Genomic DNA, 15,894 nt, shown 5'->3' on the forward strand with positions numbered 1-15,894 from the left:
TTTCACAATAAAGAAAACAAGAACTTTATTAAAACCTAAAATCAGTAGCTTAAATAAGTTAGCAGTCCTAAAATAACTGATACTAATTTTAAAATAGCATTATTTAAAATGCTTATTTATTTATTTATTTAACTTATTTTACATTATGAACAAAATGGGTAAAATGAGCTCCTGGAGACCAAATCACACCTTTAAACACAGAAGAACGAAGAGCAGCAGTCTAGCGAGCCTGAAATTCTACTTTCATTTCATCAACTGTTTTCACAACTTTCTTGCTACAGACATGAGAAACACTCAAAACCTTTTTTAGAGAAAACATAATGTACATGCTTTACAAAGGACAACAATTCTTTTTCTTTCCAATAACATATTAGTAGTATAGCTAAAATTTGTAGAATCTATATTTATCACTTTTCTACATAGCAAACACTGAGAAATCAGTGGTTCTTGTTGAAACATAAAAATCAAGACAAAACACCAGAGCAGCCTGGGTATTGTCCCCGACTCCGAAATGACTTGTCAGAGTGACACGGAACAGTGTGAAGACACTGCAACCCTAAAACCAGCAATGTGAATTTGTAAATGTAATGGTTATGTAGAATGTTTATATTCTCATATTTTAGAGATCTTGGTAAAGCCACAGCTAATATTTTAAAGAAATACTATACATCTTCACAGTAAATGGGAACTATGTAGTGAGGGTCAGCACTCCTACTTCTCTACTTCCAAACTATACTGGAAACAACTTTGCTATGATATTAAAATGTTGATTAAAATTTTGTAAATTTTGCTAAAAACTCTCTTTATAACTACTATTATTTGAAAATAGTTAATTCATCTCATAAATGTAGGGCAGAACAAAACCCAGGACAAAGACAAAGCAGACATGGTACCTCCTTCAAGGAGCTGCTTCTCTAATAGGTGACAAAGACAGGCAAAGGGGACAAAAGGCAAGAGTTGGGGACTATCTGAAGGGACACTTCACTTGGCCCTTCTAGAGGAAGTGGTATCTGAGCAGATGATCATAATGCCACCTGAACAAGAGGGGAGAAGGGGCAAAGTGTGCCAGAGGGATAACCACCTTGTACAGGCCCAGGCTGAGCATAAGACACAGAAACTGCAATAGACATGAAGCTGAGGATAGAAAAGTGCAACACACAGGGCTTTGGGGCCATGTTATGGAATCTGAAGAGAATAAGAGACTGAAAACAGAAAAATAGCTCATTTATGTCATAGGAAGACCACAGTAATGGAGAACAGCCAAGCAGGAGCTGGGCTGCAAGAGTGAACAATGGGAGACCAGTTTTTAACTATGCAGATGAGCCAGACATGCACTGGTGATAGATCCGCGAAAGGATTAGACACAGAAGTGGACTTTGAACAGAGTAGTCAGAGATGTGGGGGAGGCAGAACTGATAGGATTTGAACAGTGACAGACATGGAAGGAAGAGGGAAAAAAACAAAATAAAGATAGCTGATGTGGGAGATGAAGTATGCTGTGAATATGCTTTCTTGCCATTGGCTAATAAAGAAGCTGCTTTTGGCCAATGGCTTAACAGAGTAAAGCCAGGCTGAAAGAGCGAGTAGGCGGAGTCAGAGAGAAGCCATGCAGCCGCTGCTGGAGCCTGCCAAAACTTTGCCAGTAGGCTACAATGTTGTGGTGATGCACAGATTAATGGAGATGGGTTAGTTTAGGCTATAAGAGCTAGCTAGAAATATGCTTAAGCTACTGGCCAAACAGTATTGCAAATAATATAGTTTCTGAGTGATTACTTCATTGTCTTGATAGCTGAGAATGAACAAACATCCTCCCCTAACAGACAGTGTTCAGGTCACTGTAAGGACCCACCTACTGCATTCAAAAAGGGCAGGTTAAGAGGTAGGTGTGGAAGACTTTGAAGAAACAAGAGTCTTAGGAGACAGCAATTAACATGAAGAGGAAGAAAAGAATGACAATGTTGCCAAGGATTCAGGAAGCAATCTGCCCTGTAGCAGCCACTAGGACAGCGACTTTGTGACAGCAGTGATGGCGGCCCAGCGCTGAGAGTTATAAAGCGCTGTTTAGGACAAGGGAGGGCACAGCGCATTTGAGGGAGGAGTTGGTGTGAGGTGGCGGGGGCTGAAGCCAGGCTCTCGGTGGACAGGTGCATGAAAGCTGTTCCTGTTTCTTGTTAAACAAGGAGACTTGAGTATCTTTGAATACTGATATAAACCAATCAAAGAGGACCAGGAAGGAGGTTTAACTCCCAGAAGAGAGAAAAAAAGAGTCTGAGTTTTAGCATATCTCCCCCTACTTCTTAGGAAGGAACACACACAAAGTGAGAATAAGCTGAACTCATGTCAGTTATGATGACCTAGAGATCTTAAGCAGTGCTCCTCTGTGGAGGACGACAGCTTCACTCCACAGAGTTCTTTCCTTGTGCCTCTCTTAGCTTGGTTACTGAGAGGATTTCAGCTCGCCTGTAAGGTTGTTTCTCTTCGGTTGGGATCACTGTTTCCCACACTTGAGTAGACATCACTGTATGTCTTTAGCTGCACATTTTCAATAAGCTTGTGCATAAGTACATTTAAGGAGGCTTTGAAAGGTAATTTTTGACTTGAAATTTCCTCCATCTTCCAAGTGAGAAAAGTTTTGAAGGTGTAGCCAGCGTGTCTGAGGAAGTCTAGGCCTTGGAAGACATGGCGTTACCAATCAAGACTAGAAAGGATGGAGCAGATGACTGAGAATTAAAAGTTTTAAAGACAGGGTTTTTCTACATAGCCCTGGCTGTCCGGGAGCTCAAAGAGATCCGCTTGCCTCTGCTTCTAAGTGATGGGATTAAAGGTGTGTGCCACCACACCTGGCTGAGAACCAAAAAAGTTTTTAGAGCTTTTGTTTTCTGGTGGAAAAGACACTAACGTAATTGTCTGAATTTTCTCACCATTCTTCCGCATCATGGCCAGTTTTATATATAACTAACCGTAAGTTTTTCTTAAATTTCTTAAATTTATAAGTAAGTACAATACAAATAAATACACGGTGTCTATGTTATGTAAGGATAAAACCATATTACTTATTTAAGTATGCTTTACATTAAAACTTTTATTTTGTATGTGGGTGCACATGTGAGTGTGTGCGTGCCATAGTGTGTGTGTGTGTGTGTGTGTGTGCGCACGCGCGTGCACTAGCGTGTGCAGTCAGAGAAGAACTTCGGGAGTCAGCCTCTCCTTTCACTCTGAGTTCTGGAAACAAAGCTGAGGTTCCAGGCTTGCCAACAGCACTTCCACACACTTAGTCAAATACACATACTTTATGATAGAACATAGGACTATGATGTGACATGGTTTTGAAGGAAGAACAACTTTTTCATGTGGTTCCTCAGGGCATAGAGTTCAACTCAAGTCCTTCAGTTCTCTTTTTGCCCAGCCACAAGTTAACACATTTATATAACTATGGACAGGTCATCTGTTAGATCAGACCCCGAAAGCTGGTGTTTCTACAGTCTACTGTAGTGCTATCCAGGAGTTTCCTGCAGTGGTAGAAATATCCTCTATCTGTGATGTAGTAACTGTGGTGACCACATGTACGTTTTGAGACCGTAAAATGTTAGTGAGCGTAAACAATGAAATTTTAAGCTTTATTAAAGTAATTTTGAAAACTGAATATCACAACCACAGGTAACCAGTAGATATGGAAGTGAACATAATATAAAAGGCTATATAACCTATAATGGATGCAGTTCATACCAAAAGTTTTATTTTAAAGCAACACTTAAACACGGGCAGTTTAAGTCAGATGGGAAGAGCAACTGGGAGCTTTCAGGAAGGTGTCTTGGCTCTTTCAGCCTTCCTTCTCACAGTGGCTCCTACAGATTCAAGCACCATATGCAGATGAGTCACAGACATGGACTGGTGTTAGTATTGTGCTCCAGAGTCAAAGCCATACACTGGGGGACAGATACCAACAACCTTTCATCTTCATGGGGCAGAATGCAAATTCCTGCTCAAGGGTTCCCACTTTCCACAAACAAACACAGCAAATGGCTCATAGTTTTCTAAGTCAAAGTAGGTGAGGGAGTAATGGCACCCAGGGAGGTGTCTACTCTTTTATTCTTCTTTTATTTTATCTTAATTTTTTTTCTTATATTTTTGTTGGAATGAATGTCAGGTGTCCAGCAGGCTGTGCAATAAAATGAGAAGAAAACTCTCAAGGCAAGACTTGATAGAGCAGAGGCATAGGAAGAAGACGTGCAGGACACATATTTTTCTTCCTTATCATTACAAAAATTCTTGGGTACAATATGAGATAGCCTTACTTAAATACAATTATCATTTTAAAAAATCTTCAAAACTGATTTTAATTTAAAAACTCATTTTATAATACTTTTGAATTCTATAACTTTGTGATTATACTCCAGTGACACACACAAGTTCTAGTATATGACAGATGGTGAATATGTTTAAATAAATGAGTTGTATAATTCAAATCAATAAACATCAAGGGACTAGTTGATTAAAAAGTAAGCATCTGAACTGGGAAGTGGCCCCTGCAGCATGTCCTGGATAGTACTTACCTGGAGAGTGTTTGCTGGATGCAGTCAAAGCTGCCCTGAGGGTTATCTTTCCCCACGTTGGACAGGTAGAAGTTAAAGTTGTGGACTTCACTGAGGGGCTCATTTTTGGGAATTTTGACAAGCTAAAAGGTGGGAAAGAGAGAAACGCTTCAGTGCTTATGAAATTCTACCTTGCTGGTTGTCCAAGTGAATCATCCATTTCTATAGCATTTAAATGACCAAATAGTTCAAGCAACCTGACAGACATGCCTGTAACTCAGCACGATCTTGCTTCATTTCTGCCCTTACATGTGGGTAAAAATATCACTCCTGTTCAGATATGAGCCTGCCTAACAGCTTCTAAATGGTCAATCTAATCTTTTGCTGTCTTAATACACACTTAATATCTTTAGTTCTTACTTTTTTGAATAGTACCTTTGAAGAATAACTAGCAGCACAGGCAAAAGTTCAGACAGCTTGGAGCATGTCTTGATGTCCCATGATTCCTTCATTCAATCTCATGTGTATACAATTGGGTCAACAGTCCACAGAGGTCATATTGTAAGTCCTGCCCAGACTGAGTCCTGGGCAGCAACTTTCAAATGGGCAGACATGGTTTTCTTTCTATTTGTTTTTGAGATAGGGTCTCAAGTAGCCAGGCTGGTCTTCAACTCATATAAATTGAAACAGGCTTTGAGTCCCTCACCTTCCTGCTTCTACCCTCCCAAGTGATGGGGTTATAGATAAACATTTGGCCAGGTTTTTTCTGAGGCCTTGCTCAAGTTCTTGTTTCCCTGCGAGATGAGAACAGAACACCTATTAGTAAGGATTCCTTCTGATACCCAGTGTCTGAATCAGATAATACTTCCTGTATATAGTAGGAGCTCAGTAAATTTGTGTCAAGGAATTAGAATCTTCTACCAATTCTATTTAATATACACTACTCTTTCACCAAAAAGTTTTAGCTAACTTACACCTTTAGCTCAGATATCTAATAAACATAGTGTAGCTCTACATCTTTTAAAAAACATTAACTTTTGCATATGCATGTGTACGTGCGTGTGTGTGTGTGCTATTATCTCAAATTGGAGAATCCAATCACAAAAATATTTTGCATGAATTAATCACTGTGCACACTACTCAACATGTTCAGGTTTGTTCTAAGGTAGATATAAGAGACTTTCATATTATGATCATGACCAGAATAGGAAAGAATCACAATGAAAAATACGTTTGTATAACTGGCTCCATGCCTTCACAGAAGGGTTTGAAATTTATTGCACACAGGTTCAAATGGAACAAGCGGTGATTTAGCCATTCCTCTAAGAGATCTGGGAAGATATTTCTGGCACCTAATGGGAAGTCAGAGATATTGACAAAACCCTACAGTGCACAGCCTCAGCAACAAAGAATTGGCCAGACTAAGAAGTCAAAGGCCATACAGAAACTTTGGTTAGAAACAGGTAAGTGGACGTCTTTAAAGAGAAATTGGAATTCAGAGTCCATCGATTTCTAAATAGAAGAGAAAATTAAGCTTTTAAAGAAATAAAGTATCTATTTCAAATGAAAGGAATCACTTTACTATTTGAGCCCTTATTTCAATTATAACTTCCAATGAGACAACTGAAGAGCAGGAAAGATAAGCAAGAACATATGAGCCAAAGAATAACTAGATATTCTTAAATATGGCTTATGCACACTTTTTCCTTTTCTTTCTCTAATTGGAAGTTACAAAACTTAAGGTAATCAGCTAAAAGTTTCAAATAGATCATGAGTCCTTAAAGACATTCCCCTGACTAGAGGAAAAGCTTAAAATACTTAAAATTAAAATTGAGAAGCTTCTCTCTCACCAAGGATATTCTTGCTAGATTGCTTCTAAATTAGGCCCCAGAACTGATTTCCCATGGTAGTTAGTTAGCCAGTCCTCAAGGTTGACCCTAAAGTCTATGAAAAGCAGTACATGCTCTCTCCACACCACGCTGCTTCCTGGGTACCACCAATTTGAAGGCTGGTTCCTAAGAAAGTGAAAATAAAGTGCTATCCATATAAACAATGGGACAAGGTCCCTGGCACAGGGGAATAGAGCATATTCTCAGTTCTGCTGCGATTCTACCTCTCTGTAATGGCTCTGAATTAGAGAAGGTCTCAGACCTACCCCAGATAGGGCCTTCACTGAATCCTCCCAGTTTAGTCTTTTGTTCCCTCACCAGCTCTAATTGTCATATATAGCCTGCCATTTCCAGTATGTCAGTTTTTCTGCTCAGGGGCTATGGTGCTATACAAACTTGCCAGTTGTAGACCTAAGTGATGCCCTGTATAGTCATTTCATTCTTGAGGGCACACTTAGATACTTATATAAATAAACTGCATCTAATTTCTCCCTTGAGAATAAATACTATTAGAAAGTATTAATGATTGCATAATTTCAGTTTCTTATTTAGAATTAAGGGTATAGAAATGTATCACCATATCCAGATAATTGCAAAAGTAGTTATTACTTTTCATTCCAAAAACAAGAGACTAAACATCAAAGACTTAGGTCCACAATCCACAACCTTCCTTCCCAACTGCAGTCTGTCTTTAATAAAAAGCTATGAAGAACATGTTCCAGGAAACTTTCAGACATTCATAATTAACATAGGCACTGTATACCATGGTGTGTTAAGTCAAGGCTCTAATTATTCAGATACAGGCTCAGACATGCGGCAATGGAGTACTGTTAAAAGGTCATTTCAACATCACTCACAAACTTGCTCCCTCAAGGACCCAGGGCAGAAGCGCGTGCACACACTGCACACATGCACACACGCACACATTGCACACATGCACACACTGCACAGTGCACACATTGCACACACTGCACACATGCACATGGATATTTGCTTATCAGCAGTTGACACCTGTGCTGCAGAGGTTCCCCATGGTTAAGTAAAATACTTTCCACTCCATATGGGATCAAAGTATATGCTAGATTAAAACAAAAACAGTAAGGCCTTTCCATTTAATTAAATGTTTTATTTTGTGGATATTACAAAAGTCTTAAATGGCAGTGCTGTTCTTTGACAGTAATCATATGAGCATCCTAACCTTTTCTGCTACAGTGATATAAATGATCGATGAGACATTTGTGACCCAGCAGTGCCAGTTTGATATGGCAGTTCTTGGGGTTGAAACTGAATCACAGGACCAGGGGAGCCCAGGTCATTTTTTCAAATGTCTTCATTATATAAATTAGAGACAAAGAGGATCAGTGAGCTGTTTGAAGTTATATTCATATTTAAAATCACCACCCCTATACTCTCAGACCACTTTCTCTGCTTCATTGCTGTCTGAAACACTCATTAACTGGTGATATTAACATATTTTTTATGTTTACGGCATTTCTTCCTCCACTAGAATATAAGCTGCTCAAAGAAAGATGCCTTTGCGTGCTTGTGAACGCACTGCCAGCATCTTACGTGGTGCAGAGCACAAAGCAGTATTTGCTAAGTCAGTAAAAATGTCGATCAGTGTCTCAAGCAGAACTAGAACTGGTGTCTGCTCTCTTTGCACCAGAGCTTCCAAAATATGCTGGAACGTTTTATTTAAAAGGGGGTGTCTGGGCAGTAGTGGCGCACGCCTTTAATCCCAGCACTCGGGAGGCAGAGGCAGGTGGATCTCTGTGAGTTCGAGGCCAGCCTGGTCTACAAGAGCTAGTTCCAGGACAGGAACCAAAAAGCTATGGAGAAACCCTGTCTCGAAAATCAAAAAAAAAAAAAAAAAAGGGGGGGGGCTTCTATCTTCAAATAAGTTTGGGAAATGCCAAGTTAAACAAAAAGACTATGCTGGCTGTAGTTGTTTTGAACCAATTAGTGTGACCTGGAAGTCTACCTCTTCCAATCCCCCAGTACCTCGGGAAGTCAGCATGTCTCTTAGTACCATCTGACTGCTCTGCTTACCACTCCGCTCTACAGTGTCGAGACTGAACACCAAGCTTAAATACAGGTGAAACTTGCTGGAAGCATGTAAGCATTAGAATTCGCTGTTGCTTTCAAACTCTTCCCGGACTTTTATTGACTCTGATTTCCTAATAACATAGAAGATAGTTTAGAGATGTCTTTTGCATGCACAATACAGGTCCCACAGTACTGGTGCAGAATCGGGACAGAAAACAGAAACCTCAACCTGAAAGCCACAGCTCCGATGAGGGTTTCTGTTCTCACTCTAGGCCCAACACAATAGGTTTAGGGAAGTAAAGAAATGGCCTCAGAACAACCCAGATGTACAAACCAATGTGGGGCAGAAAAATAGGAAGTAGAGGTACCCATTTATGACAGCAGACAAAAACGAAGTCTAGAAAGACAAGGAAAAACTAAGGCAGGGGCTGGAGAGAGTCTAACACACGCCAGAGCCATCTGAAAGCTCATGACAGACACTTTGTTGATGAGGGTAGTGGAAAATGTCAAATGCAGCCAGCACAAAGAAAAATCCTGGAAATTCTCCCCAAAAGTATATCAAGTAGCAATAAACATAAAAAAATTCAAGATAATATAAATCCATTTGCTTCTTTGATTTAATCCTTAGCAAGATGTCTGCTAAGGAAGGGAAATAGAAGAGATAACAGCATTCTCTTCTAGTCTCCGCACACTTCACCTCAAGCCAGCAAACCCTTTCAAAAGGGCAGCAGCCTCAAACTGGGTGATTCCTAGCCTAACACTCTCACACCTCTAATGTGTTCTTTACAGGCTGTCACCACTGTAGGGGAAACACTGATTAATGGTAGTATTTACAACTCGTATTATTTGTAGAACTATAGTTTCATTAATCTATTCCACAAGTACTCAGTGAGGGCTACTACGTTGGGTACTGTTTAAATTTCTATGGCATGCTGCTGAATAAAACTAAGATCTCTGCCATTGTGTCTATGTATAGACATCTATTAGTGTGATGGTGGTGGCGAGGAGTGGGAGACAGGGAGCAACAGAGGGCAGCAGGACTCCTAGACATAAGAACTGTGAGGAATGAGAAGGAGAACTAAATGACATGGTCTTCTGTCTGGAAGAATGGAACCACTTCAATGTGTGCATACATATGAACATCTGATCACTTCCTTTTCTTTCCTTCCATCAATTTTTTTTAATCTTAAAAGTGATGATCAGAACCCACATACAAGCTGGGCATATATCTTAAATACAACTAACCATTGTTGGTTTCACCAACTAAAAAGGGCTTCAACACCAGTTCTGTTATGACTCACTTTGCAGCATCATGGCTAAAATTACTTAGAAGACACCAGGTGGTTAGGAGTAAGTTGGTTAGTCGCTGGGCATTTCCAGGAAAAACTGGGGTGGGGTAGGGTAGGCAGTTATTGTCAGGGAAAAGATGCAAATAATAGATCTTGGAGGCACACCAGGGTAAAGCTGTGTGGCCTAAGGTGCATGAGAGAATAAAACATTTTATTTAAAAATGAATAGAAATTAGAGCCAAATACTAAAGCAGCTTTTGAAAGAAAAGTGAGAGAACCATGGGAAAAATCTGAGTGAGTTCTTTGTTCAAAATGCAGTAGTCATGGCTGGACTCTACATGAAGAGCCGGAAGGCAAGAACTCCAAACCCCCAGCAGTTAGCTCAGCACTCTCACCGCTCTTTTAGAAATCACCTTAAACATCTAAAAACATTACAGAGGATTGATGCCGACATCGAAGAGAACGGAAGTATCTTCACATCCCTGAATCGTCTCTGTAGATACTGAGGCCACTGTTATCTTGACGACTCAGCCTCCACTCCTCTCCTCAGACACCCTTCATGTTCTACACGTTCTACTCCTCCTCCCCGATGATTCCTCAAGTGTGTGCTCTCAGCTATCTCCCCTGCTTTGGTTCAAATCCTCTTGTGCTTCTGACATGTCTTTCAGCTTCTATTTTGATCCCTTTCCAATGCCATCCTTAAATCATTCAGCTCTTTCCCCCTACATCGCTAAGTTTTTAAATCAAAACTATTCTCATATGCCAGTCTGAACACAGCAGTCCACAAAGCACAGTACTGATGTTTTCCATCCTGCCAACCCCCCCCCCCCCGCACAAGTGGGAGACACCCAGCGGGACTGGGCCTTACTCTCAGAGGCAGTACTGCTAACCAGAAAGCACTGGGCTCCATCCCTACTTCTTGTTTACCTTGTGGCAACATTTCTCTTACTTAGGACTCAGTGCAGGTCCTTTTCTCCTTAGGGAGCCTTGCTTTCTGTGGGAGGTGGGCTCAGTTGCTCCTTTCCTGGGTTCCCACAGTCTCCTCACCCTTTCCTGCTGTCTTTACTAAGCTGAATACTGAGTACTGGTTTATATCTGTCTCAACAGACTGAGTTGTTTAGAAGCAAGGGCCATGGTCTTATCCATTTTACTTATGTTTGGGACATTGTAGATGCCTCATAAATACTTGCAGGATTTATCTGAAAAAAAAAATGCCAGCGATTTAAAAAAAAAAATCACAAATGAATTTGAAATAGCTCCCTTAAGGGTCTTTGGAAAACCAGGATGCTCCAGAGACGCCACAGAGGGAGGGTAGAGCTGCCTGCTGTGAGGCACCAATGTCAGGAGGAGGAAGTTTTTAACCTCTTCTGCTATGTTTAGCCCCAAAACCTGGGGGGAAGTGGCTTCTTGGGTTTGTGGTGTTCAAATTTATATTGCACGCTTGTCTTTTAATACAAAGTGTAGTTCATCTTTACTAAAATGCAGAAACTCTGGCCTCACCAAATTCCATTCGAAAACACTCCTCAACCTCTTAAAAACACACTGCATCTTAAAGGACTCAGGGAGAGACTAAACACTTCTCAAACGAGGCATCCTCCTGGTCAATTATAAGGCAGAAATTGGTCTTTTGAAAAGATGGTTTGTTTAAACAAAGCTCAAATCTGAATTCTACAAGGAAAAAAAAGTTACATGTGATCCAAATCCCCTCAGGTCTCCTGTCTTCCTGTTCTCCTGGGGCCCTGAGGGAAGCCACACCAGCCCTGCCAGGAGGAACTGCAGGCAAATACTGGCGGACCTCGGGTTTATGCCTGGCAGTCACCAGCGGTGGTGTAAATCTAGTGGAGAGACTGGGACTTGACAGGTGGGAGCTGCCCTCAAGATCAACAGAAAGGCTGGCGTTGGCCTGAGATTTTGCAAAATGCATGGTTTCAGTTCAATTCAATCAACATCACCACGAAAACTTGTATGCTGACTAATATAAACAACACTGGGCTTGAAGAAGAATATTTCCAAATTGAAGTGGAGGGGTGGCTAGCTCTTAATTCTGTGTTCCACTCTCAATAGCAAGACTTTTTCTTTTTAAAGCTATTTAGATTTTTAAAAAAAAATCTAAACTTATTTTTTAATAAATGCGCATGGTGGGACATGTCTTTGACTCTGGCGCCCATCCTCCCGGCTGTGTAATGGAGTTGGTTGTCCTTACTCTCCTGCCTCTACTGCCACTCTTTTTCCTCCTGACTTAACTCCTAGAAGCAGGCTGACCTTCTGGCCTTTTAAATTTTTAAAAAAGTAAATGTAAAAGAATGAGGTCAACTAGTTGTTCAGTTATTATTAGTATTTTAATATATATTTCTGAGGTTGACCAGTTGGCCTTCATTTTTTGTTTTTTCATGCTTCATGTATCAAAACATAATCCTACAGATGAAGCCTGCTAGTATTTGAATTTTTATAGATCTTTCTCCAAATACCTGCTCCGAAAATAATAGATACATAATTTTACAAGATGTATTTCTATTTAATTTTCATGATTCAAAACCACATATTAAACCTATGAAGGATTAAGAACTATTTTTGATTTCACAGCTATGGATACAGAACATCAAGTACTAAATGAGAGATTAGAGTCCTGATTCCTAAAGAGACTTAGCAAGCCCTATAGAAGATGGAAGCAAGAGAACCTGTCAAACCTCCAGATAAGTTCATTTAAGACTGTAAGAAACAAAGGATTAAAAGATGTTGACGGAGGGTATGACTGGCCTATTGGGACAGTCAAGGTATGCTGATGTCTCCACACAGAAGAGAAAGGCATTCTCACACATCAGCAGCAGAGCAGTACTGCACGTGGACAAAGCAGGCTATGAAACACTTAGGTGATTATCCTCTGGATAGGGGCATACTTCTAGCGGGGTGTGGCAGGACAACAGTGTTGTATGAAGTAGTAAATCATTTTACCTCTTCATCAATAGCCAGTAACTCACCCAATTCCTACAGTGCGCAGCCATGTGGGAGGGAGGAGATCACTAGCTTTCTAAGTTTGTAATGTTCCTTTAGAGGAGACAGCCATCAAAGGAGAGTGTAGAGACCCAAGCATGTTAAATTATTAGGACTATAAACAATGGTATGCAGAAATGTCAAAACAGCATACTATGTCAACGGTTACATAAGCACTATAATTATTTTTACAATTACTGAAATAGGGTAATTATCTCAAAGATCTCTTACATTATGAACATAAAGATTATCCCCACTGTTTGGAGGAACATGCAGAATTTAAAATTGCAAAGAATTCAAAACCACCCCTTCTGGTATTATCAGATGGGGACTGACAAACATCTGGTGATACTTCATAGCATCTAAAGACACTACAGCCAGGCGGTGGTGGCACACGCCTTTAATCCCAGCATTCGGGAGGCAGAGGCAGGCAGATCTCTGTGAGTTCGAGGCCAGCCTGGTCTACAAGAGCTAGTTCCAGGACAGGAACCAAAAGCTACTGAGAAAACGCTGTCTTGAAAAGACAAAAAAGAAAAAATAAATAAATAAACACACTACAGTGTTTATCATGCGGCAGACCACACTGCTAAACACACTACAGTGTTTATCATACGGCAGATCACACCGTCAATTTGTAAAAACTCCTGAAAGCACTCAGAAAAGCTGTGGGCCCAGAACCCAGCACCCTTCCAGGGAGTCACTGAAAACATTCATATTTTTTGATCTAAAGTGTTCCACATCTCTGAATCTACACTAAGGAAACAGACAGGAAAATAAAATGAATGCCCAAGCTTTATTCTTATAGCAGAAGTAATCAAAGAACAGTTAAGTGGGTGATAGTATATTCACATAATAAAAGGTTAAGCAGCTATTTCAATGTAACCTTTACTATAGAAAAATGCTAATATAGCTTTAAAAATAGAATATTTAAAAAGTAATCAATAAATATACTGCCTATGAAATTTAAAATTTTATTTACTAGATTTTTGTGTGTGTGTTTTGCTTTTTAAGATGAGGTCTCATGTAGCTCAGTCTAGTCTCAAATTCACTATGTAGGTGAAGTTGGTCATGAACTCCAGATCTTCCTGCCACCAACACCAAGTTCTAGGATTACAGACATCCACCACCACATCCACGTGGCTCTGCAACTTTTAAAAACATGTATGTGAGAATGGAAAAAAAAATAAAAAGACTAGGAGAAATCGAAGCTAATTTCTTTGACTCTTGTCTCACCCTTCTTCTTGTCTATACTTTATAGTTCTAACACGTCCATTCACTTTCTTTCTCAAACAGAAACAAAAAAAGATGAATAAAAATAGTTTCTAGACCATCACTATGAAATTTGCCCTTCATGACTCAATCAGCTTAAATTTTGAAACCTGCATGAAAAAAAAGTGTCTTCAACTGTAAAATGCTGTTTCTCTAACATCAACCTTGGACTTCCAAGTCTGTTTTCTTCAAGTTCCCTGAGGAAGACACAGAGCACTACCTTCCCTGAAAACAGGAAACAAAACTGCAAGCATCCCAAGAACTGTTTTTCTACAGCCAAATAAAGAACTTTCAGACAGCTGTGGCAAAGCAAGTCAGCACATGCTCACTGTCAGATGGAAATGGAACCTCCCTTGATAATCTTTGAAGATAGACTTATCAACAGAGAAAACCAAAAGTATCTACCTGAGTTGTACAGATGTGCCCAGTATTGGTTAGTTGAGTATTACTACATTCATAATGTGGCTACAATTTCTGTTTCCATTCTGATATATCCCCAACACAACACTGAATGACTACGCAGGACTATCAGTTTTTAGAATATTTCAGAGACTGCTCTTCTTTCAGGGGGTGTATGGAGCAGGCCAATTTAACTCTTAATCACTTTCTACTGAACTGAGTTTGATAGCCTAACTCTGCTAGCACACCCTCTCTGCAAATCTAACCAATGCTGCAGTTTATTCCCTAATCTGTCTTTTCTAGGCTGAACACCCCACCCCTCGGTGGCCCTCACAATACCACGGCCCCAGCCTTAACTCAGAAGGCACACACCTCTCTTCACTGATAGATGACAAGGCAGCTCTGCGAGCAGCGAGGAGCACGTAGTCAGCTGTGTCTAACTACAGACAGTCCTCAAGGCTGTCTTCTCCATCCTCCTTGGCAGCTTCTTCTCTTTTTTTAAACCTTTATTATTCAGCCTTTTACCTAGATTTTCATATTAAGCCTGACATCTCAGAAAATTTCTTTTGTATTTGTTTATGTTACATTTAGGAAATACAGTTAACAAAATTTTGAGGCCCTCTACTGAAATATGTTCTGGTTTTCTTTTTCACTTAACCCATGAAGATAAAAAGTTACATTTAAGTTAGTAATACCAAGGGCAAACTTTAATTTACATATTTAATTCTACAGCAATCTGGGTCTCCTCTGAGGTTCTGCCTGCCTTTCCCTACCAAAGGTAACCAGTACCGGGCCTTCTGCAGTTATCACTGTGTTTGCTTTTTAATACTTTTATCGTAAGAAAACCACGTGATATACCTTTTGCCTGAATGGCTACTCAAGACTATACTCGTTAGATAAAAGTGACATTACCCTATGTGGTCTTCTGCTCTCTTGACAATTTCACTGCCGTGTTGCAGAGTTATAATGATGCACCTAACCGTTGTGTATTCCAACACTGAGTTAGTACACACCCTAGTCTGTTGCTGTTCTTAGTAGTGATGCTCCCTGAAGGAAAGGCATGTTCTCCACAGCTGAAAAAGTCCGTAAGTGCAGCTTCATTTCAGAACCTTCTTTCTATATCCATCTTCTCTTTTTACTAGAAAAAAAGTACCTTGGAGTTGCCTTTTGAAAACCCTTTTGGTACAAGTTTCTGGTGCTGATGGCAACCAGACAGCTCCATTTTGGCAGAAGGCTGGCAGAGTTATGGGAGAGCTGACAGAAACAGCTCCCACACAGCATGACCCAAGCTCATCCACTTCAATTTTGAGTACGACTTCTCCATCCAACCGAATACTCAAGCAACAAACACAGAGCTATCCTTGACTTTCTCCTCTCCACTGTTCCCATTTACCTCTTCTCTCATCAGCCAAATCCCGGGAATCTTGTCCAGCAGCTATTGGCAAAGCATGCTGAAATGCAATCTGACCCCGTGATTCT

The 15,894-nt window shown here is 40.2% G+C and overlaps 1 protein-coding gene across 1 annotated transcript in view; it reads right to left on the bottom strand.

The window, feature by feature from the left end:
* Positions 1 to 15,894, bottom strand: part of Ell2 (elongation factor for RNA polymerase II 2) — a 61,195-nt gene that overhangs the window by 21,183 nt on the left and 24,118 nt on the right. The window contains exon 3 of the mRNA XM_050122177.1: positions 4,554 to 4,675. Within this exon, the coding sequence (XP_049978134.1) occupies positions 4,554 to 4,675 (122 nt within the window). The remainder of the gene's footprint in view (positions 1 to 4,553; positions 4,676 to 15,894) is intronic.

The sequence above is a fragment of the Alexandromys fortis genome, unplaced genomic scaffold, assembly GCF_014885135.2.
Source record: "Alexandromys fortis isolate MF-2015 unplaced genomic scaffold, M_Fortis_MF-2015_v1.1 scaffold_163, whole genome shotgun sequence".
Classification (NCBI taxonomy): Eukaryota; Metazoa; Chordata; class Mammalia; order Rodentia; family Cricetidae; genus Alexandromys; species Alexandromys fortis.